General features: G+C 40.4%; 1 protein-coding gene and 1 pseudogene across 1 annotated transcript in view; both read left to right on the plus strand.

The window, feature by feature from the left end:
• Positions 1-24,939, plus strand: part of TRIM9 (tripartite motif containing 9) — a 169,073-nt gene that overhangs the window by 127,911 nt on the left and 16,223 nt on the right. The window contains exons 4-7 of the mRNA XM_006899193.1: positions 2,968-3,078; positions 5,033-5,186; positions 15,530-15,687; positions 19,960-20,098. Coding sequence (XP_006899255.1) covers positions 2,968-3,078; positions 5,033-5,186; positions 15,530-15,687; positions 19,960-20,098 — 562 coding nt within the window. The remainder of the gene's footprint in view (positions 1-2,967; positions 3,079-5,032; positions 5,187-15,529; positions 15,688-19,959; positions 20,099-24,939) is intronic.
• Positions 16,372-16,968, plus strand: LOC102845663 (annotated as a pseudogene).

Below are 24,939 nucleotides of genomic sequence, written 5' to 3' on the forward strand. Positions count from 1 at the left end.
CGCCTCCTTCTCCGGCAGAGCATCTGGTGGACTCGAACCGTGTTCCTCTGGGATTGCAGTGCTGCTTCTTGCCACTAGGCCACCAGAGCTCCCCGAAATTTGTCTTTTGATTTCCTGACTGCAAGTGGTATGAGTATTGATTGTGGAGCATCTAATAACAATTATTAATAGTGGCAACATAAAAAACACTTATTATATGTGTGAGTGTTAAAAATTGGCATATACTTTGATTGCAGCTATTTCTTACAATAGTAAGAATACTTAAAATAGCTTTCTTTTCCTGTGAGCAGCCTTGGGTGATCTCCCAAAATGATTCTCTACCCACTTGAAATGAAAAATCCCACAAAATCATGGAAATCAAGAACCTCAAACCTCCAGGTCCATTTTAAGAGCATCTGGGAAACCACCCAGGCCATCAAGGCTGTGCATATCCAGAAAGCCACAAAGTATCTGAAAGATGTCACTGTGCAAAAGCAGTATGTGCCATTCTGGAATTACAATGGTGGAGTTGGTAGGTGTTCCCAGGCCAAACTGTGGGGTTGGACACAGGGTCGGTGGCCCAGAAAGAATGCTAAGTTTTTGCTGCATGTGCTTAAAAATGCCTAGAGTAATGTTGAACTTAAGGGTTTAGATGTTGATTCTCTGGTCATTGAGCATATCCAGGTGAACAAAGCTCCCAAGATGCGCCGCCGCACATATAGAGCTCATGGTTGGATTAAGCCCTACATGAGCTCCCCCTGCCATATTGAGATGATCCTTACTGAAAAGGAACAGATTGTTCCTAAACCAGAAGAGGAGGTTGCCCAGAAGAAACTGAAGAAACAAAAACTTATGGCTCGAGAATAAATAAAATGAAAATAACTTCTTTTAAAAAAAAGAATGCTTAAAATAAATATAAAAATAATTATTTATTATGTCTTAGAGAAGAAACTAAAAGGAGATTTTGAAATTTTGTGTTATTTCTTCAAGGGGATCCTGATTCATGACAACCTTATGAAACATTAGACCTTCCATATATGGTTTCCAAAATGTAATCTTCACAGAAACAGACTGCTGCATCTTTCTGCCATGGCGCAGCTCGTAGGTTTGAACTGTTAAGGACTTTTCTGTTGGTAGCTGTGAGCTTAACCACTGAGGCACCAAAGTGACATGCAATTTGGCATTAGGGCAGTGAACCTATTTGCTATTTCCTCATCTATTTTCCTTGGTTTTTTTTTTAAGATAGACATAGTAATCTGTAATGAAGATTTTATGAATGACTTAATAATCTTTAGTGAAGATTTAATGAATGAACAAAGAATTTTTTAAATGATAATTATTACCAAAAGGAAATTATGATGAGTAAGATGAGTCAGTAACAAAAAGATAAATACTTTATTAGACCACCATAAAAGCTAAGGAAAAATTTGTAAACAGAGAGACTCACACTAGGATGGTTTCTAGGGATGGGAATAGTGAAGAGAAGAAAATTAATTACTAAACAATGAATACTTATTAATATGGATGAAAGGAAAGACAATGTGGACTGAATGGACAATCAGACAATGTGGGTATTATAATTAATGTTGTGGGACGAAATGTGCATGCATGATAGATTGAAAAGATACACTTTATAAACATCCACTCAAATCACAATAAAAACGTAAGAGCAGCAAAACAAACCAACCAAATAATTATTATTTTTAATATATCCTTTAGTTATTATCCATAAACTCTGGAATACTATTTCTCTTTGAGGCTGTTGCAAAGTAGGACAAATACAAAGGATATGGGTGATTAAATTTCCTGGAAAGCCTTTGTTCAGCTCAATGCTTCTAAAACAACTTCAGGATTTAGGTCATTGAGCAGAGGACAGAGAAGACAAACGTCTCTAAAGAAGGAAACTTTTCAAAGAAAGTCATGCATTTGACACTGGACAGAGGCAACTTTTCAGAGGAGGAGAGTGCACATTCAGAGAGTCCTTTCTAAGTTAAAATAACGTGGCAAATACAGCAGCCTTTACAACTTCTTTCCAGAAGAACAAATGGGTTCTTCTCAAAACTTAATTTTTCATTATGCCCTTTCCCACTGGTGACCTAGTGGCAAGAAGCTGTGTTGTAATCCTGAAGACTTGTGGTTCAAATACACCATCTGCTCCACAAGAGAAGCATGGGCAGTCTCGTCCTGTGCAATTTAACTGCATCTGAAAACCTGTCAGAGAGTCAGCTGTGGCTAGGTTCCAGCTCAACAGCACACAACAACAACCATTTCCCAAGCCTGTTTGTCACTATCATAGCTCTGGTGGTAAGGAGTTGCACTGCCAACCCAAAGTCATGCAATTATCACCAGGTGCTCTATGGGAGAATGATGAGCGATCTCCTGTCCTGCAATTGAACTGCTTCTGAAAACCCACTGGAGGGTCAACTAGGAGTCGGTTCCAGTTTGACAGTACATAATTCTAACTTGACAGTACATAAAACAGCAACAATATTATCTTTCAGCAAACTCCACCTCAGCTTTCCATCCTTTACCAAAACAAAGGAATCAAAATGAGTGACTCCTTTGGTTGGGCAGGGAGAGGAGGAAAGGAGTGAAAGGTACTTACTGTTTAGGAGGGACTGACTCTTTTTTCACAGAAAAAGCAGAACTTGGGGAGTTACCTACCACTCCTTTGTAGAGTCTCTACAACCTCTGCCACAATGCAGCAACTCACAAGAATAGACTGAGGGGAACCTGTGGAAGGCATATCTTGATACACTGATGTAGCTAGAATCACAAAAAGTTTGTGAGAGTTTCAGCATATGCATTTTATTTTCAGCTGAGGCCTGTTGTTATCAATTCCCTGTAAGAGCCAGCAGCCAGTGATACAAAAAGTCTCATGACACTGTTGGGTTCTGGTTTGCATAACCACCCTAAAGTCTCTGTTGACCAACGTTGCTTTTCTGTCCTCTGCATCCTTTAACTGTTCTGCTTTCCCATCAATCCTAGGTGGTTCGAGATCAGATCTCTCACTGCACAGTGAAATTGCGCCAGACCACAGGTCTCATGGAGTACTGCCTGGAGGTGATCAAGGAAAATGACCCAAGTGGCTTTTTGCAGGTAAGTGTCAACTGTTTCAGACTCGCATGGAACTAAGTGTGAGATGTTAAGGCCCCCAGTGACTCTGGCTGGGCATGTGTCCCTTCCAAGGGAAGCTTCACATTTCCACGTACATGTGGGTTTCTACTGAGTCCAACTGACTTCCTGAAGTTTCTGTCACCACGTGGTTTAAGAGAAGTGTGGGACTTTTTTAGTTTGATTTGTTTTCTTGTGTTTGATCATGAGAACAGAATTCCTTATAAGATCGCCAAATCAGTTACTAAATGGGGCCCTTTTCTATGATTATGACAGGTTTGGTAACTGGAAATACCTAAATGAAAGTATGCAAGGTGTCTACCACAAAGTGAGAGATTTCCCCTACATGATGGGTTTCTTACACATTTCTTTATTTCTGCAGTGCTAACCAATGGTTTTAGGAGATACTCTGATACAAGCAAATTCTCCTTTCAAACTTCGCTCCCAATGATAAAGGGGCATTTGTTAAGGAACATGTAGGTTCTCGCCATCTCACATTCTACTAAACTGACAGAGAGTGATAGGAAGAGGCAGAATGAAAGAGTTTCTACCAAAGAATAAAAGTAATAAACACGCAAAGATGATGTATTAAAAGATGAATTCTATTTTGCAGATTATCATATGCAGCTTTTCTAAACTAGGTTGTAATGCTCATTTCCAAGTTTTGATAAGCCCTCTTCAAATTAGAATTTTAGGACTATTAGATTATTGCTCTTAGATGCCTTCAAGTCAAGTATGACTCACAGCGACCCTATGAACAGCTGACCTGAATCCTGCCCTGTCCTGTGCTATCCTCATCATCTCTGACACATTAGAGCCTGTTGCTGAAGTCACCATCTCAGTGAGGGTCTTCTCCTTCACTGACCCTCCGTCTTTCCAAGTATAATGTCCCTTTCCAAGGAATAGCCTCACCACCAGGAGTGGCATCCTCTTCCTAAACAACATACCTCTGGAAATTCTATGAACTTTGATAAATGGCGATAGTTATAGAAAGGCTTCCAGCCTTTTGTTCCATGAGTCATGCTTGGCTCGATGGCAATCGAGCAACAATAGCTGTATATCTACAGTATGAAACAAGAAACTTCACCATCTTAGCCTCCAAGAAGCACTTTGGCTGGACTTTTTCCAAAACATATTGTTGTTGTTGTTGTTGTTGTTGTTGTTGTTGTTATGTGCCGTTGAGTCGTTTCTGACTCATAGCGACCCTATGCACAACAGCCCTAAACCCTGCTCTATCCTGCGCCAACCGCACTGCCTCTGACACACCCATCCCGATTACCCCAGTCACTGAATCAATCCATCTCATAGAGTGTCTTCCCCTCCTGCGCCGTCCCTCCACCCTCCCAAGCATGATGTCCCTCTCCAAGGACCCGTCCCTCCTGGCAACATGTCCAAAGTATGTCAGACGAAGCCCCAGAATCCTGTTTAGATTAACTAATTATCAACATATTCGCTTTTAGTTTCTCAGTCATAAATAATATGATCATATGTTCCAATTCATTTGTTAGATCAAGTCCTTGGGTGATTGGTTAAGTTCATAACTACTAACTGAAAGGTTGGTGGTTTGAACCTAGCCAGAGGTGCCTCACAAGCAAGTCCTGGATGTGTATCTCTGAAGATCATGGTTTTGAAAACCCTATGAAACACGGTTCTACTCAGCACACATAGGGTCACTGTGAGTTAAAATCATCTAAATGATAACTGGTAGATATTTCTAATGCCCTAACCCACCCACTGAAAAGTATCCAAATTAATTAACATACGTGATAAGTCACAGGTCACCCTAGTCACAAGCGACTCCACCTCACCCATTCTGACTTTGACACCATTGAGACAGGTTCAGGTGATTGCCAGGACATTTTGGCAGAAAGGCTCTCAGAGAGTAAAGGGAGCGCTGCTCTGTTCCCAGTGTGGTGTTTGTTGTATTATATGTGATTAGATTTCAGACGCTCTTATAAGGAGAGTGCACCTGACTGAGGATCAGTGGGGAAAAGGCACGCTCACTCCCAGGATGACCACAGACTTCGACCTGAGCCTGGACAATAGCTCTCTGCTTCAGTCCATTCACCAGCTGGACTTTGTGCAGATGAAAGGTATGTACCTGCGTCCACTAAGTCAGCTAGTAACATCCAAGCAGATGCTGGTGCTTGAGGCAGGATAAAGATGGTGTACCAAATTATAGCAAGCCAGTGTTGTTGTTATTGTTGTTGAGTCAGAACTGACCCATAGCTGAGTCAGAACTGACCCATAGCTGAGTCAGAACTGACCCATAGCTGACTGTCTGGTGGGTTTTCAGAAACAGTTAATTCAAGGGAGGAGATTGCTCATCCCATGGAACAACTAACTGGTGGCTTCGAACCACATGCCTTTGAGATTGCAGCATAGCTTCTTGCCGCTAGGCCTCCAGAGTTAGGTGGGAAAAGTAAACATATACTTATCTCTGGTTATTGTTGCAAAAATCAGGGGGAGGGCGTGTTTCCTTTGTATATAATGAGAAGGTACCCTTGTAGATGAGTGGTTGCCCTCTTAGAGAAATTCAGTGTTGGCCTCTTTGCAAATCTTAAGAGGTTTCACTTCAGAGGTAGGGAGTGAGAGAGCATTACTACACAGAAATAAAATCTTGTCACAGAAAGTAATACAACTTGAAATGCAGGAATATTATATAAGCCTGTGACAGTGATGTGCCAATCGTGGTAATGGGCACCCATGGTGGACAGTGTTGGCTGGAGCTTCCCAACTAAATCAAGCCTCGAAGCAGGAGCGGCATCCACTTCCAAAATGGCTTGCCTCCGGAAACTCTATGTACGAACAATGCTCAGGCCGTTCATTCATAGGGTCGCTATGAGTCGTCTACGACTCGACGGCATCAAACAACAATAACAATGACGACGACCAAGAGAGAGCTACTTTGGGCTAGTGGAAGGAAGCTGTGCTACCAAGCCAAAGGTGGGTGATTATCATCTGTGGCCCTTGGCCAGGTTCAAATTGTCTTCCTGTCAAACATTCTTCTAGGTGGTATAGCACTGGTCTGTGCGTTGCTGTACAGAGGTAACTCGTGGTTGCTGTGATGCTGAAGACTGTGACAGTGATGTGCCAATCGTGGTAATGGGCACCTGTGGTGGACAGTGTAGGCTGGAGCTTCCCGACTAAATCAAGCCTGGAAGCAGGAGCGGCATCCACTTCCAAAATGGCTTGCCTCTGGAAACTCTATGTACGAACAGTGCTCAGGCTGTTCGTTCATAGGGTCACTATGAGTCGTCTACGACTCGATGGCATTAAACAACAACAACAGGTAGTCCAGGGTTGAAACTACGCCTTTCACATCACTAAAGCTGGTGAACAAAGAGCTTGAACTATCAATGGGGATTTCAGAAGGTAACAGTCAGCATGGTAAAGGAAAAGAATGTCTGGAAATAAGGGAAGTAAACATTAAAGTTAGATGATGTGATTAAAAAATATGTAACAAGATCTCCTAGGGATTTTGGGCAGTGAGGGAAGTACAACTACTTAAAATGAACTTAAGGAAAATAATTCTTACAAAGAAAAATGAAAACCAAACCTACCATGCAAAAAATATTTTTATGGAAGCATAATATCCATTTGAATATTTCTGTTCTTTTTAAAAAGCTTTGTATTTTAATAATTCTACTTTTATAGGAAATTGCAAAAATAGGAATCAGAGGTTCTTTGTGTCTTGCATCCCATTTCTTTCAGTGCTTACACCATTCATAACTATGATGTCAAAACCAGGAATTGGCATTGGTACAGTGTGCTTTAAAAAAAAGATTATTTGAGAAAAATATATAGGCTTCATTTTATCAGACAGAGAAAATATATAACCCAGCAAGTTTTAGAGCTATATATTTAAGTGTCCCATCACATAGTTAAATTCATTCCAGTAGCTGGCACATATATTGCTTTCATTCTTTTCATGAATTTTTGCACTCTTTTATTTCCAGTTTTATTTTTTTGTTTAATATATATTACTTTGGGTTGTAGCCTTAATTAGTTTTAAGTGATACATTGTTGGTGCTGCATGACCCTCCAGCAGATTTTCAGAAGCAGTAAATGACTCAGAAGGAGATTGCCCATCTTTCTCCTGCAGAACAGTTGGTGAATATGCAGTATAAATAAATGTATACATTATGAATAAAAGTGTATACATTATAAATAAGAAGGCTTTGTTACAATAACAATAATGATTTGCTTTTACTGCCTGGTTTCAAACTAGACACTCACATGAATTAAGTCATTTCACCCTCACAATGCTAATAGGCAGCTGAAGAAACAATGACATAGGAAGATGAGCCTACTTGCCTGAGTTCACAAATCTAGTGAGTGGTGGAGCAGGGATTCAAGCCAAAGGAGCATACCTTCAGGGCCTAAAGCCAAAGCTTCCCATTTGTGCTGGTTTATCTAGTGCCTTACCAACAGTTTTGGATTTTTTTTCCAAGAAATAACTGCATTTCCCTCTTAAATTTGAGAAATCTAACTTTGTTGTTGTTGTTGTTGTTGTTACAGCAAGGTTTTTCTGTTTACATTTTTTTTTCTTTATCCCCGATGTGGTAGTCTGTAAACTAAAGCCATTCTTAGCAGGGTATAGGGGAGTGGCTGGCTGGCAAAGACAGTTATGGTTTTAGCTACTAACTAGAAGGTTGACTGTCTGAATGCACCCAGCGTTGCCTCCGAAGAAAGGCCTGGCAATCAACTTCCCAACAATCACAGTCATTGAAAACCCCAGGAAACACAGCTCAATTCTAAAAGAACCTGGAATTACCATGAATCAGAATGAGCTCGAGGGCAACTGATTTGTATTTCAGGTTTGGGTTTGTCTGTTTTAGGAGGGCAGAGAGCCTCAGGGGAAGCCCCCTCCCCAGCTCTTTCAATGGAGTGAAACTAGGTCATGGCACAAGCTGCACTGAGGAGAAAATGTGTCACAAAAGGGCAGTATAAGGGCTTTTAGTGGAAGTGGGGAAAATGAGCCAACCGATTAGCCTTGATGATGGGACAGGAGGAGGGAGCAGTTAGAGGGTAAACCCCTCGGGGCTTTGAAATGCTTTCATCAGCTGCAGAGCCCTCTCCTCCCCCAGTTTTGCCTCTCTGAGCCTTGTCCATCTGCCCACACTGGAGCCCAGGCCAGTTGGCAGGACGACAGCAATTGTGTTGGAGTGACAGGCCCTTCATCTAGTATGGGAACTACAGGCTCAAGTGCTTTAGAAAGGCACAGTTTCTAAAGCATTGTCCCTTCCCTCAGACATGTGGCCATTTAGGGCTGCACACAGAAATCAGTGTGGACACAGCTGTGTCCACATGAAAGTGTGTCCACGAGCCAGAGAATGTAAAATTCTCTAAAGCCCCCACTCCCCCAGCAAAAGTTCACCTGTAGTACAGCATTATCCAGAACATTTATCTGTGTCGTTTATGTAACGGGCATTTGGTATGAGACCGGATTATCCCATTTTTCTTTTCTTTTTAACACTTTGCCTTTTTTTTTCTTTTTAGCACATTGTCTTAATTTCATTTATTTCTGATTATTATCTCTCTGCAGAGTTCATTTATATGCTTTGCTTTGTGCACATTGAGTTTAATTAATTCAGTGAGAACCCAGCTCTCTTTAGAATCTGAATTATTTTCATTCTGTCAGATGCTTGAGATGGAAAGAGAAAATCAAAGGTCACGATGCAGTAGAAAGTGATTAAGACTTATACAGGTCCTTTTGTTATTTTTTAGTGTATACACAATTACACAACTGTTCCCAACATATTGGGGGTTTTTTAAAGATATTCTAATTCAGTGCATTTTCACTGCTTGTCAGAAGTAAAAAAGCCCTTTAGAATCTGCACCACAAAATGCATGTACAATTGACTCAATTTTAGCCACCATTTATAATGGTAGTCATATAATCTGACAATTGCAAAATTAATAATACCTGTAATTCAACATGCACTTTCCATTTGTACTAAGTGGTCTACACGCAACACTGTTTAAATTTCAAGTATTCTGTAAATAACTTAAAATGTTCACTTGAAGTTATCACTTGAAACTGATAACTAAAGTATCTGTTCACTTCTTGACTCAAGTTTAACAATCAGTTCTCTGGCTTTGAAATCTCAACTCATTTGCCGTTTTTAAACTTTCCTTGGTAACAAGGAAGATGAGCTGCTGGTTGGGGTTTGTTGTTGTTGTAATATATATTTTCAGTTACAACTCAGCAAGAAATGTACATACAATTTCTTGCCAGAGTGCTCCTAGGAGGCAAGGACGAAGCTTTGTCTCACATTTTGGCCATATTGCTAGGAGAGGCTATTCCTTGTAGGACAGCTTGGAATATGGGGGGATGGTGAAGAAACGAAAGATCCTCAATCAGATTAATTGACACAGTGACTGCAGCAATGGCCTTGGGTATGTCAGGGATTTGTGAGGATGGCACAGGATAGGACAGGTTCAGATCTGTTGTTCATAGGATCGCTATGAGTCATACTCAACTCAACAACACCTAACAACAACTCAGCAAAAACACACTGCCTGAAGTTACTCTATTTTGAGCTAAAGATGTAAGTTGTCCTCTGCACGTCACCTCCAAGCAATTGAGATCTGTCTGGAGAATGCTCAGACTATCTTCATTCAAGCATTCCTAGATTGGAGTGATGTAGTTTCTGGTTGTATTTTGATTAGAAAATCATCTTACTTTTTTTCTAGAGTATTAGGAGAGGTCCTTCAGATTTTATAGAAAATGACAGATCAACTTTTGTTTTCTCTTTTTATTGCCAACTCTTTCCCAAATCAGGAAAAAGAAATTTTAAGGTTCTCTTCTAATCTGTCAAGACAGTTCCTTCTGGAGTAAGGAACTCTGGTGGCAGAGTGATAAGAAGCTGTGCTACCAACCCAGCAGCTCACGGTTCAAATCCACTAGCTGCTCCATGGGAGAAAGATGGGCAATGTCTATCATGCAGTTTACTGCCTCTGAAAACCCACTGGAGGGTCAGCTATGGGTCAGTTCCAACTCAGTGATACATAACACATCTCCTACTCGGGGGAGAGGGGGCAAAGAATGACCCTTAGACTTTCTAAGTACAGAGTATCCCAAGATTCGTGAATTATTGTGCGGAAATCGAATACGCGTGTATTCCTTCTGAATCAAAATGAAACAGTGACCCTAGGTTCAACTAAGCCTTTTTAACACATAGACCAGTGTCTGTTAATCCCTTTAAGTGCTTTTACTCTTTCATCTTCATCAACTGGTAGTGGATATAAGAACTCTAAATATGCATGAAGGTCAAAGGCAAGGACAGTGTGACCTGAACAGGCTCCCCTATAAATCACTGAGAAAGTGTTCCTAGGGGTTGGTATGGTCAAGATGTGCTTGCTGACTAATTTGCATGTAATCTGCTCATGCTTGAGTGGTTTGGGTGCCTGAAGTGCATCTCCTCAAAACAGGCTTCACGCTTATCCTTAATAATGGGTTAATGATAGATTTCCAGAAATAGCTCAAGTTCCTCTAAAGTCTAAAATTCCCTGATATGCCATTTGTATTGTTTACCCACCATAAGCAGGATTGACAGTTTACAAATGAACCCACAGAGAGGAAGACTTCGTAAAATTGCATTCCCAACATCCATGCTTCTTAAGGTGAAATATTTCAATAACCTATACCAGCAGGTCTTAGAAATGTTAATTGTTTGGTTAAAGGAACCAGAAAGAATCTTTTCTTTCAGAATTAGGCATGGGAATTTAGCTGTAGTACATGGTTACTTCAAACAAACTGAAGAAGCGGTGTGACACAATGGTAGGAACAAAACCTCTGTAGCTAGGCTGCCTACTGCTTAGACAGCCAGGAAACCTTTCCAGGTTTCAGAGTTGGCATTCAGCCTACAAAACAGATATGGCCATACACCTATCCTGTGGGGTTCTATCAAATGAGTTTATACATAGAAAGTTTTCCCCACACTATGTGGCCTTCATGTTCAAAAGCATCACCTGTGATTGTCATCCTGTGTTGAGGATGGCAGGCTACCTTACTTTACTCAAGTATCTTCATGTCACTAATGTTTACTTTCACAAAGGAAATCTGGATAGTTGTGAGTTTTCACAATCTGATGGTCTTTTAGAGGGGGGAAAACCTCAAATATTGAAAATCTGAAATAATTCAAAACAGAGGAGTTTTTAAAGGGTAAGACGTATGAAACCTTTGATATAAGAAGCCACTTACAAAGTAAAACTTAAAGCTACAGCTATTGTAAAAAACAAAAGCAGGGGGCTAAATTTGACATCTGATTCACCAGACTTTATCAAAGATATCAGTAATAGCGTCAGCCTTGTATCTAAAAGAAGGAGCCCTGGCTGTTGCTGTTACGTACATTCAAGTTGGAAGTGACCCATTGGTGACCCTTCAGCAGTTTTCAAAGACAGTAAAGCATATATGAGGAAACTGTCCATCTTTCTCCTGTGGAGCAGCTAGTGGATTTGAACCCCATGCTTTTGGGATTGAAGTGCAACTCCTTACCACTAGGCCATCAAAGCCCCCTCCAGCTAATGGATTATAACACAGTGGTAAAGGCATTGATTTTCAGAATTCAGTTCAGAAACTGGTATTATCCATTTCCAAACCACAGAAGGGACATTATTCGAAAGTACTTTGGATTTTTGAAGACCATTTAATTTATACCCAATAAAGTGAAATAGGGTAACATAACGCCCACCATAAAATCTATTTTTCTAAAGTGTCATCCCTCATTTTTGCTAATGAGGCTGTAAATTTTGTCACTTTTGCTTTTTATATGCAACATCATTTTGGCATAAATAAAGGAAAGCAAAAATAATTCTTAGCACGTTGATAAATAGATTTTGACATATGCAGATATCCGTATGTTTATTTGTTCTGTGTTGCCTTTCTCTTCCTTCACTTCCTCTTCTTTTGTCTAATAGTTTGTTTGCTCATTTGTTTAAATCTGAGACAATAGTAAGACCTAAATATTAATGAATCAACACTTTTCAATCTTTTCGGGCTTTTCAGGAGCCCCAGTGGCGCAGGGGTTAAGCGCTGGTTTGCCAGCGGAAAGTCCTGTGGTGTGGATCTGCTTCTCTAAAGAGTTACAGCCGTGGGGGTCCTGAAGGGCAGGACTGTTCCCTCCTACACGGTCACCATGAGTTGGAATCAAAGCATTAGCAGTGGCTTGGGGTTCTTTGGGCTGTTTAGGTTTTTAAAAATCTATGTATAGACTGACAAAGTTCCATTTTTCTTTTATTACACCTGATGCCTTATGTTTCAGTTAATCCTATAATTATACCTATGAATAATTATGCTTAGGAAATTTGAATTTCTTGTTAAAGACATTGCGAGTACAGTATTTGTATAATTCAACTTGAAACCGTCTTGTGATCTTATTCGTTGATTTTATAATTGATAAAATATAGACTTGTCTGAAACAGAAGCAAAGAGAAAATGAAAGGCTGATGTGGGTGTTAATGAAATAAGAAGGTCCAGGGAGTTGCTTCCTGGGGAGCTCTAAAGGACAGCTCAGAACAACCATCCCAAGAGAGTCATTTCATGTCTCTAGAAGACCTTTAAAGAATGGTTTGCTTCATCTTGGATTTAACTTTCACTGTTAACATGTTAAAATGTTCGCTTAAAAGTCTTTTTTATAAAGAAAACAAATTCTGAGTGGCAAAGTAAGTCCCTAACTAAACAAATACCCCATCTACGACTCCTTAGATTATGTCTCTTGCATCCAATTGGTAGTGTCTTTGCATTCATCACTGTCATCTATTTGTCAGTGGAGTGAACTAATCTTTTCTTGCCTCCAAGTACAGAGGTTCCGAGTACCTCTGAGATGGAAAATGCCATAAAATCCTGTACCTTTGAAACTTGAAGTAATCCCCCTTCCTAAACTGATTAATTCCAATTAGATGTTTGCTGACCTTGATGTAATTATGTTTTATTTAGTTGCTCAGACATGGTTTTATTATAACAGACAATAGCCCTGCTTCTTCTTACCTTCACAGCTTTATGTTGTAGTCATCAGTTTTGTTTCTAGGCTATCCACCCATAAACCTTGTTTCCTAAACTATTGATAAATTAACTATCCTCTTGAGTATGGTAATTGACAAGGAGTATATTTCATTTCAAAGCATGACACATAGAGTCCAATTTTGATACAACCTACCAGGTGTTCCATGATTTACATTTGTTCATCTAAATGTCCTTGATATGGTCCAAGCTATTCTCTCATTTTAGCAAAGTGCTAAAGAAATAAAACAGTGTTTGGGTGCTCAATAAAAAGTTTAAGCAGTTGATAGAAACATTGTTCCAAAGTCATATATTGAGTTCACACTCAATAAACCAGTAGTGGACTAGGATTCTTCCTTAACAAACACTTGTTTTTGTGAAGCCTTAAGTGATCCACGGTTTTAAATAGTACAAAATGGGAAGAGAGACTGTTGTGATTAGTAACACCCTGGCCAGTGTTCCTATGGCTGTAAGGACCCTTTGGCCCTCCTCTGCCACCCCAGCCTACTCCCACACTCATGCTCCAGGCTCATGGTTGAGTGTCGTATATCAACACAGTGAGTAGATTTGGGAAAGTACCATTCCTAAGGTACAGTTGCCCAGAATAAATGATGAATCTTTAGACATTTAGAAACTTAGACACTGTGTCACTAAGTTGCAAATTTTAAAAAATCTTGCTTTTGTCATACAAAATGCTCAAACTCGAACTTATTGCTGTCAAGTTCTTTCCAACGCGTAGTTAGCTTCCACCAGGTTTTTTTTTAATTTAATTTTATTTTCTTATTATTATTCATTTTCATGAAAGTTTACAGAGACTTAGGGTTTCCAGTCATTCACTGTTGCACTTTTCTCCCTGCCCACCCACTCTCCTCCCCAATTCACTTTTCTCCTTGAAAAGTAAAAGAAAAACTATTTCATTGTTATGCAATCCCTCCTCCCAAGTCCACTCCACTGTGGAGTCTTCATTCTGGACTCCTGTCATGACAATAATACTAAATCATATATCCCTTTTAAACAGTTCTCTCCCTCATCTGTCTCACTGCAGTCAGTATACATCATTCCTCCCCTCCTTCCTCTGCCTTCCCTCAACCCCGATGTCAGTTGCGTTTTACAACAGTGGCCCTATGCAATATTTGTTCTTTTGTGATTGAGATATTTCACTCAGCATAATGTCCTCCAGGGTCATCCATTTTGTATAATATTTCATGAGTTCCTTGCTTTTCAATACTACATGGTGCCACTGTTGTAAAACAGGACTGACATCGGGGTTGGGGGAAGACTGAGAAAGATGGGATAAATAATGTATACTGCATTGAAACAGATGAGGGAGAAAACTGTTTAAAAGGGATATGTGATTAGGTATTATTGTCATGATGGGAGTCCAGACAGGCTGCATAGTGGCGTGGACCTGGGGGAAGGGATTGTAAAACAATGAAAGAATTTTTCCTTTACTTTTCAAAGAGAAGCGTGTACTGGGAGGGGGAGGGAGGGGTGGGCAGGGAGAGAAGTGCAACAATGAATGAATGGAAATGCAAAGTCTAAATTTTCATTAAAATTAATAATAATAATAAAAAAGAAAGAAAAAAGTTATTTCTCAGACACAAACTTATTTAGAATGTAGAATAAAATTTACAAGAGAATTATTAGCATAGTTTCAGCAATGCTGTGGGTTGAATAGTAGACAGGTCTAGAGATTAAGTCCCCAAGTAAAACATTTCTCTTAGGCATGATGCCCACTAGAGTATAATTTCAGAGAAATTCTATAAGCATAAGAAGCTCTGGTAGTGTAATAGATTAAGCATTGGGATGTTAACCAAAAGTTTGATGGCTTGAGTTGACCAACTTCTCTGTGAGAGAAAGATGAGGCAGTCTACATTTGTAAGGATTTATAGCCCTAGACACTCTGGAAGGGAAGGGAGCACCGGTGGCCTAGTATTAAGAAGCTGTGCTAAAATCCCAAAGGCATGCAGCTTGAATCCACCAGCTGCTCTGCAGGAGAGAGATGGGCAGACTCCTCCCATGTGATTAACTGCTTCTGAAAAACCACTCCAAGGTCCGCTGTGTGTCAGCTGCAACTCAATGGTACACAACAAACACAACAACCTATGAAGGAGTTCCTCACTCTCCTATAATTATTGTTATGAGTCAGAATTGGCTGGGTTTGGGTTTGGGTTGAATTTTTGTGTTCCTGTGGACAAATCTATCCTTCCTTCTCCTACCATAAGTAAAGTGAAAAATGCCACTGTGAGTTTGGAAAAGTGACACATAGTTTAACAATTAGTCCTCTATTCTTAGAGACTGTAGCTCCTGTCCAGGTCCCCAGTGCATCGTTACTTCGAGCCACAGGTTTGTTAGGAGATGTTTATCATTTCAAGATTCTGAAATGTTTTCAGCTGAACAGAAACTAGGGTTACCTTAATTTCTGTTTAGCTTCCTCTCCAGTTCCAGCCACCCCCATCCTACAGCTGGAAGAATGTTGCACCCACAACAACAGCGCCACATTGTCCTGGAAACAGCCCCCTCTCTCCACGGTGCCTGCTGACGGATATATCCTGGAGTTGGATGATGGCAGTGGTGGTCAGTTCCGGGTAAGTAGAGAACCTATTACTTGTTATCCAAAGCCAGGGACTAGCTCAGAAAACCCACCACAGAGTCTCGAGCCTGGCTTAACTAGCTCTCCTGGGCATGGACTATCCGAGTAGCATTTGAATGCCCTTTGACTGAGTCACTTTCTTCTATGACACCACAGATAGACAAGAAATGTCTGCATGGAAACTGTTCTACCTTTCTCATAAGAAATTGCATCTAATACTACAAACTCTGAAGTCAGACTGCCTGCATTCATATCCCACCTTCACCAAATACCTGTGCGATTGCACTTATTCACCTCCGAACTGTCAGGTCCTCGTTGGTATAAAATAATAACAGTAATATATACCTCAGGTGTTATTGTTAAGCTCCAATGACATCCGGCCTAGTACATGTAGGCCGTAAGCATTAGCTATTTTTATTACCATACTGTTTTTCTCAGTAATGAAATTAATCTCGCTGACTTGTCCTCCAACCTGCAGGCGGGTGGCTACTATAGACCAAGGAACTGGACACCTAGGCCATGGTAAATCTAGTTATCAAAATTTATTCCAGAAGAGAGGATTGAAAGGATCAGTAACAATGTGGGAAAATTGGGACACTTAACAGAAATCTACCATCCCTCAAATAATCGGGTCCAGGTGGTGTTACAGGTTAAAACCCTTCATGAAGAAGAAAGCAACATGATGGATTCAGAAGCTTATGAAAAGAGGCCACCAATCTTGATATCTTCAAAACAAGATATAGCATCACCTCATATTACAAATGTTGGTCAAATGAAAACACATGTGCAGCTTTCAATAACACAGTGATCACATTTCCTATTCAGAAGGTCTTTGTTCAACAGCAGCTCTGTGAAATCAAAACCAGGAACACAATACTTCAGGTGAGGAGGGATGGATTCCAAAACTTATGTTTATGAATTCTCCCTCCGTTAATGCAAAAAACAATCACGCTGGTGCTTCTGTTTGGTCTGTGTGAGGATTTATCCTCCCTTCTCTGCTGGCACGTCAGTGCTCCCGTGTTTGCTGTTTGTAGCATGGTGACAGTGCTTGCTGGATGACAGAAGCCATTTTTCACTCCACTGGAAAGAATTCAAATTTTGCTTCAAGACCACAAACATCACAAACAAATTACAAACACATATCAGGTTTTCAAGACACCAAAAATGCCATGGAATTCAAGAATATTATCACCAGTCCTTCATCTCTTGGGGCATAATCAATGCTACATACAAGTTCTTGTTAAAGGTTATAGGAAAGAAAGCATCAGTTAGCTAAGTCCCATTTGTCAGCTGACTAGACCTAAGAAAAATATGGCTGGGTCTGGCTGCCAGTTGACCAAGCTGTGACAAGTTGGCATCACAAGTCCAAGGTACTGTGAATTACAGGCAAAGCCATTTTCTTCATGCACCAACAATAACAGAATAAAAGGCTGAATAGCAAATGTAAAGGGGAAAAAAATTGAATCATTGTCTGATTCCCCCCCACACACACACACAATTCCACTGATTATTTAAGAGTCTCTCCAGCAAAGACCTGTTCTTTCTGAAACTTTGACTAGAAAGAGCTCCTGACAGTTTGGTGAAATTACCTCCCCAAAGCAAGGGGACTTACTCATTTGGGACCTTGTGGTTTGATCTTTTGGTAAGATGTTTGTGGTGCCTACAAGTTGATATTCAGTGTGAATGCCTATGTCTGCATATCTACTGCTCTGTCATACACACGCTGTCATATTCTTATCCAGTCTCTCCCTTCCTGCCTTGCTTTCCACTCACACCACATCCAGCCTTTCCTGGATTCTCCTCCTAGGTACTCTAATGCCTGGGACCTTCCAGGGAGCAGCTCTACTTGTTACTGAAGCCAGTCCCTGGACTGATAAAGACGAGACTCCTGTTCAAAAGCAGGCATCTGAGATTGGAGCTCCTTCTGGCCATCAGTAGCCAAACTTCGCCCACTGGCTTTCAAGGCCTCTTTTTCCTGGCTGTGTTTTGCTTCCTCAGCTAGGTTTGAATAACTGAGTGCAGGGATTGTGTCGTCTAGGATTCTTCTCCAAGTTTTCTCATTTGATAGAGAAGCCTTACATGCATATCTGCTGACTTATTGGTGTGACAAGATCAAGTTTCCACCTTTCCAAGTCAGGCTTTTAGGGTCTACTTCTTTTGGGGTGGGGGCTGTGTGCGGGAACATGCGCTCACATACCCCCTCCTGTGTACACTCAAGTGTATCTGTGTTTATGTATACATATAAACTTGGGAAAACCCTTTACATTTGGCAATTTCTCACCCCTAACTTAGCTACATTTTCAGTTCTTTTCAGAGCTTTTGTTTTTACTTTATTCGTTTTTTCCCCCTATAGGATAGATTTTTCTGACTTTCCAATTCTCTTAAATAAATCACCTTATTTTGCCTCTAGTTGTCCTATAACTAGGCAGGATCCCTGGTGGGATAACAATTAAAACAGTCTGCAGCTAATGAAAAAGGTTGGCCATTTGAACCAAGCAGCCACTCCTTGGGGAAAATGGGTAGCAGAATGCCGTGCTTTTGTAATGACTTACAGCCTTGGGAGCCCTCTGAGCAATTCTACTGTGTCATAAAGGGTCAACATGAGTCCAAAATTATTTCATGGCAGTGTAGTTGTTTAGTTTGTCTCCATGGCTACTTGTAGGCAGTCTTCCAAGCACCCACCCGTGCATGGCCCTCTTCTCTTACTGTTCTAGTCTCCTGCACCTCCCTTCTCCCAAGTTCACCTGGCTGCTGGTGACTTCTCAGTCCTTCCCTCTCATCTATATTCTCCTCTCCTAAAAATCAGGCCCAAGTTTCCCTCTGTTATTGGCTAGAGATTTCCATTTGCCATTCTGCAAGTGCCTTAAGCTCTTTAAAAGCTTTAACACTTTTCATCCCCCCCACCCCAAGAATGTAGCTTTATCTCCCAATAGTACTCCCTCCCAGAATCTAAGCATCCTCAGGCTCCTCCCTTCTTACTGATCTCCATAACATTTTTTAAAATTCTTGGACCCTTCCAATCCCTCCTGGTCAACCCATGACTTCCTCCATCTGGGATCTTTATCCCACAGGCCACCATGAGAAAGTATGACCACTCCACAAAGTTTTCCATTCGAGGCTGTTGGCACATCAGCACTTTCAGGTTGTTCCTTGTCTTGCTAATTAGTTATCGTTGCCCAGCTTCACCTGGGAACTTGAGACAGAATGCAAAATCTCAGATCCCACTATGGTGACTTACCATATCAGAAACTGCATTTTAGCAAGATTCTCTAGTGATTCATATACACATTAAAGTTTGGGAAACATTGAATAAGAGAGCAATATTCCAGTTTTTTCATACTGCTGCAGCATTAGTGGATCTAGACACTCTCAGACCCCAGTCTTCTTATCGTGCCACTGAAGAGTTGTTATTTTAAGGTTGTGCTTTAGATGCAAATTCCTTTTGCTCATTACACCAACGTAACTTTGCAAAGTGCACAGCTGAGGGTGGAGGCAAGTGCCTAGCCTAAGCTAAAGATGTGCTATGCTACAATTTATTTTAAGCCTTTGAAATGTCGCTTTCCCTCTTCCCTCCTTCTCAACTGGAGGATAAAAGCCTATCTAACTCCTACAGCTTTGGAATGTAGTGTTGTGGCAGTTCTGAAGGTATCGGTGGGGTAATAACAGCACAGAACTCGTCCTCATGTTCCCACACATAGTTTTTATAAGCCATAATGATAAAGACTTCAGTTAGTATAATAGAGTAGATAAATGCCAAGTTAATAAACAAAATCCTAACTCTAAGTACCCAAGCTCTGGTGGTCTAGTGGGTAAGGGATTGCACTGACAATGGCAGAAAGTTCGAATCCACCAGCTGTCCCAAGGGAGAAAGATGGGCATTCTCGTCCTGCATGGTTTACAGCCTCTGAAAACCCACTAGAGGGCCAGCTCTGAGTCCATTCTGCCTCAGTGACAGTGAGAGGGAGGCCTGCTAATCACTAGTGTTCATTAAACACTTAGTTTTTGCGAAACACAAGGCTCTACACTAATCAACCTTCCTGTGTGATCTTATGAAGTATTTGCAACAACTTCATGAGGTGGATATTATTGTTTCTATTTTACGATATGGGAGACTGAGGCTAAAAGAGTTAACTCAGATGACCCAATATTTCAAACCCAGATCAGATTGATAACAAAGCTCTTGCCCCTAAAAGTGTGGCAACACTGCCCCCTTTGCCCCTCACAAAGGTTCACTCTCAGTGACGGCCTGTTCTCTGTTGACCCACAGGAAGTATACGTTGGAAAGGAGACAATGTGCACTGTGGATGGTCTTCACTTCAACAGTACATACAACGCCAGGGTCAAGGCCTTCAACAAAACAGGAGTCAGTCCGTACAGCAAGACGCTGGTCCTCCAAACGTCCGAGGGTAAGGCCCTTCAGCAGTACCCCTCAGAGCGAGAACTGCGTGGCATCTAAAGTGGCTGGCAAGCCCGGAGGTAACCCCACCAACTCCCACATTCCTGATGTGTTCATGACTTGCGCTGCACTCTGGCACAGAGCCACTGTTCCTCTCCTGCCTTTAGAGCCCATGGGATGTGGATGTGATCAAACCAAAGATTCCACATCGGCAGTTCACATGGCTTGGGCCGTCCGCTTCCTTTGATAACACTCTAAATAAGCTGCAGTGGAAGAAGCTGAAAATGAAGCCCTGAAAGTACCCAACCCACCACCCCACCCCCGTGTGCCAGACAAGTGAATCTAGGCTCTAGAGTAGGTTCCCATTCTCCATGATACACCTCCCTGGCCAGTTTTGCCCAGATGATTCTAAATTCCTTTGTAGTGCTTGTCTGCCTCTGAGGGTGGGACCTGGGTTCTTTCCAACAGTGGATTTGTGTGACTGATCATGTTCCAAATGGGCATGGGGTGCTAGAGCTGCTCAGAGGGGGCCGGTTGGCCACTCTTAGCTTACCCAGCGTGGACCACTTCCATTTCATGCCCAAAGCCCAGGCCACCGACACCAGGACTGAGACTTCCTGTGGGCTCCAAACAGGAAGAGACTTACAACTCTGCTTTACCTCGCCATTTTCATCTTTGCCAGTCCTTCTGGGCTTTGTTAGGCTGCCTGAGGCCACCATACAAGGTTAATTTCTAGGGAACTTCCACTTCTTGACTATCCTGTAAATATTTTGGTCATCAAAGACAAATGATTCATCTCAAAGTGAATTTGATGACCAGACATAACCTCTAAGGCTTTTAACATTTTTGTCTTAAGAGCAACACATGAAATTAAACTTGTTAAGTGGTTTTTGTGGCTAGTGCCAAAACATTTTCAGACCTTCTGGATGTCATTTGAATCATAGGTGTCACTCCCTCCCCATTGGCATTCTCCATAACTTCCCTTCACAAGCGGATTATGCTGATTTTATTCTAGTTCAAAATGTTAGCTAAAAGAACTGTGGTGATGTGGTTCGTTTGTTTGGGTTTCTTATCCTATTCACCACACACCTCAATATGTGACACTCACCCCTAAAATGGTTCACATGGTTAAAAACAAGCACAATGTAGAATCCCACAGCGCGGTTGACAGGCCCCAGCTGTGAAAATGGTGCTTTGGGGGAGCAGGTGTAAGTCTATGGTTATGCTCTTTAAAGAGATGGATTTATCGTAGCAAATGCACACACTACCTATTCCGTTATGAGTTCCTATGATGACATAGCTGTAGCCTCTTCTAGAATTATCATTGTATTACTTTCTCTCTGTGGTGACCTATCCATATGAGAGCAGATGCCTCCTTCCCGGGAATACAGTGCTAATGCTAAAAGCCCTCTATGAGCTTGTCTAGATGCAATGCAGAAGGAACTTGGTGACAGCCTCATTCCACATGTATGCACAGGGCAGTTTGAAGAGTGAAGTGCATGCCCTGAAAGCAGGCAGATAATTTGCGGCAATGTTGTTAATATGTGTCATCAAACCTATGGGAAACTATTTCTATTCATAATACATCATAGAAATCATATAATTCTGCTAATATCGATTCTCAGCACAGCAGCCTGAACACTTACGTCTCTCTTTTCATCCTGCAGGAGGATGTAGTTTCTCAGTTTCTTTTAATGTTCATAAGATTCTGGTGTCTAATCTAATAAATTACAGGATTGGAACTGCGATCCTTGGTACCACAGTCACAGAACTGGGTGTCATTTTCTAAATGAGACTATGGAACAAGTCCTCTTCCAACAAAGAAACTGTACTGTAGAAATTAATTTCCTCCATGAATTTTATATATTGTGTACAAATATAAGGTATGTATCTGAATACAAAAAAAAAGAAAACTTTAACATCGTGTAGATATATATATATATACATATCTCTGTTACTGCACAGAAGTGATTTTCTCATAATTAAATAAAGTTCACACACATACTTTCTCCATAATTTTGGTTTGTTCTATTTGTTTCTTCCTTATGCTAATTCATTCAAACAATGAGATAAGATTGAGAAAATAAGAAACATATAATAGTTTATTAAAAATATTTGTTCTGTTAGAAAAGAAAGCTTACACAAGTAAACAATTATATCTTACCTTTTTTCTGTTTGTTTTTAAATATCAGTGAGGAAAAGGATATTAGCAGACTTTTTGTACTTTAACTATAGTTATCTTATATCGGTCTTTTCCCCTACCTTTTCTGGAAAGGTTTGCTTTAACATTTTGTTTTTGTTATTTCTGTTGGGGGGTAGGGTGGTAGGTGGGTGGTAGAGTTGCTCGTTTTTCTATTGGAACGAGATCTTTGCTTACTTTTTTAGCAAGAGTTAATGAGAATAAGAATATTAAATAAACAATTACAATACATTGTTAGAAATGGAGGAAATAATAGTGTGGATGAACACATACACATTTCAGGGAAAACTAGCATGGCCCCCTGGACCAGTGAAGGCTTTCCAGAGAAGAACAAGAGAATGAACTGCAGAGAGAGAGAAAAAAATAGCTGTGCACAAGGCAAAGCTGTGTGCAAGGCAAAAATTGGTAACGTTTTCCTTAAGTCAGCCAGTAAAAGGAGGCTTTTTCATCCATTCAGAAATGTTGAGCACCTCAATTATGTCAGGCAATGTGTTCAACCCAGTGTCATAGAAATGCACAAGGCATAGCCTTCTATGAGATTTTTTCCCTCTTCCCTGGATGTTAAGAACCTTACTCAGAACCTTAAAACTGTGATACCACCTCACCTGTCTAGAACTAAGATACCTACCCTACAATACAGACCAATACTTCACAACCAGGAAGAAAGCCACAGTAGCCTGACAAAAAATACCAAAAAAAGAAAAGATACTATGTCCAAACATCCTAGTTTATGCAGAATTTTCACTGATCTCATTGGTCCATTCCCCCAGTTCACAATGGACTAGAAGTATCCTATAAGAAAAGAAGGGAGGGATTGTAATAGAATGAGTTTTAACTCCTGTCTTAGCAGCATAGACTATAGATGGTCACTGGAAAAACTGAGATTAGAACTGCCTTTCTTCCCACCCACCTCCCACCTATCAATGCCCCCCCTTTTAAAAAAATCAAAAGAATGTATTCTATAGCATTTGTTTTGATGAAAAGACTCACATAATGCATTTTATTAACATTTCTATATAAAATTTTTAAAAGTCAGTATGTTCTTGGGGTTTTGGGGGGCTATGGTTATGGCATACTAGGTTTATGTCTGGAAACTTACAGAATCACAATATTAAATACACTAGTACAATAAGGATCACTCAATTTTGGTCAAAATTATTATGAAAAATAATGGCAAAATAAGAATCAGTAAGTATTTTTGTAGGTAATTGAGATACAGTTATGAACTGAGTAAATATAATTGTATCCTATAATTTTATTCTATAACAGCATAAAAAAATCCAATCCATGTTTCTATATACTAAGGGATAAAATGGAGGGGGGGGTGTCTGTTCATCTTGACATCTAGATTTATACCTTCATACCCATTGCTAATGTCTAAACCCTTCCCCTGTTCTGTTGCTGCAACATTTCTGATTCACCATGTCTATTAGTTTCCTATTGCTGCTATAACAAATTTCCATAAGCTTTGTGGCTTAAAACTGTACAAATTTATTATCTTACTGTTCTGGAGTCAGAAGGGAAAAAGTTGTTTTTAACTGGGCTAAGATTAAGGTGTTAATAGGGCTGATAGATTGTAGAGGAGAATTTGTTCTTTTACATTTTCTCACGTTTAGAAATCACCTGTATTCCTTGGTGTATAGCTTTTTCCACATCTTTAAATCCAGCAGTGTAGCATCTTCCAATCTCTGGCTCTTTTGTAAAAACTCATGTGAAAGCACCATATCCAACTGATACAGCATCATGTGGTTGCCTTTTATACTCAGTCAGAAGCCAAAAAAAACCCAAGGAAGTCAACTTAGAATTTTGTTTGTAGAAATAACATCTCTGCTTCATGCTTTTTTTCTAGCATCATACCCTTTCCCAAGAGAGCTCCACATCAGGCTGTATGCCTTCTTTCACAGTTCTGTATTTCCCCCAGCACTGCATTCCATCCCTACTTTGGCCAGCCATTTCATCAAGAGAAGCTTATCTCTTCAGTTGCTGCTAATAATTTACTCTTGGCAGCTAATGCCTGGAAAGTAAATAGTTGTACCACAGCTCTGAGGAATTTAAAAGCCACTATTAGAACAGGACTTGCTGTCCTCCTCAGATCAAAAACACAGAAATACTTATTTGTGGAAACTCTCCAACTCTCCAGATCTCCATTGTGGAAAAGTGGGGACAAAGTAATCAGTGATAATTAGAGACTCAGACTTTTGATAAGGCTAAGACTCCAGAAAAACCATACCTAGGGCACTGGGGAAGGAAGAAAAAAGAGAAGGAAAAAAACCCCCACAACACTGCTTTTAAGCATCTTAGTTGTATGTCTACAGTAGCCATCTCCCTAGAGAGTCTTTTTTGCTCCCTAGAGATTCTTGAAAGTGCATCTTAGAAATTGCTTTCTTAAATGATGATATAGAAGGTATTATGAACAAAGATTAAAATGTCTTTTCTCCTATTAGACTCTGCCTCTTCTAATAAAATAGCTCCTTCTTCCACTCATCAAAGGAGATCACTTGACGATATTTTAGTGATGCAGGAAGAACATAGACAGATGCTTCATATGTATGAAAGCTAACTGTGCATGGATGTGTCTTTTAATATCCAAAGTCTCTTTGCAGACATTTTCCAGTGACCCTAGTGCAAATGTACTTGAATTCTGATGCACT

Source organism: Elephantulus edwardii, unplaced genomic scaffold, assembly GCF_000299155.1.
Source record: "Elephantulus edwardii isolate Elephantulus edwardi_28Jun2011 unplaced genomic scaffold, EleEdw1.0 scaffold00247, whole genome shotgun sequence".
Lineage (NCBI taxonomy): Eukaryota > Metazoa > Chordata > Mammalia > Macroscelidea > Macroscelididae > Elephantulus > Elephantulus edwardii.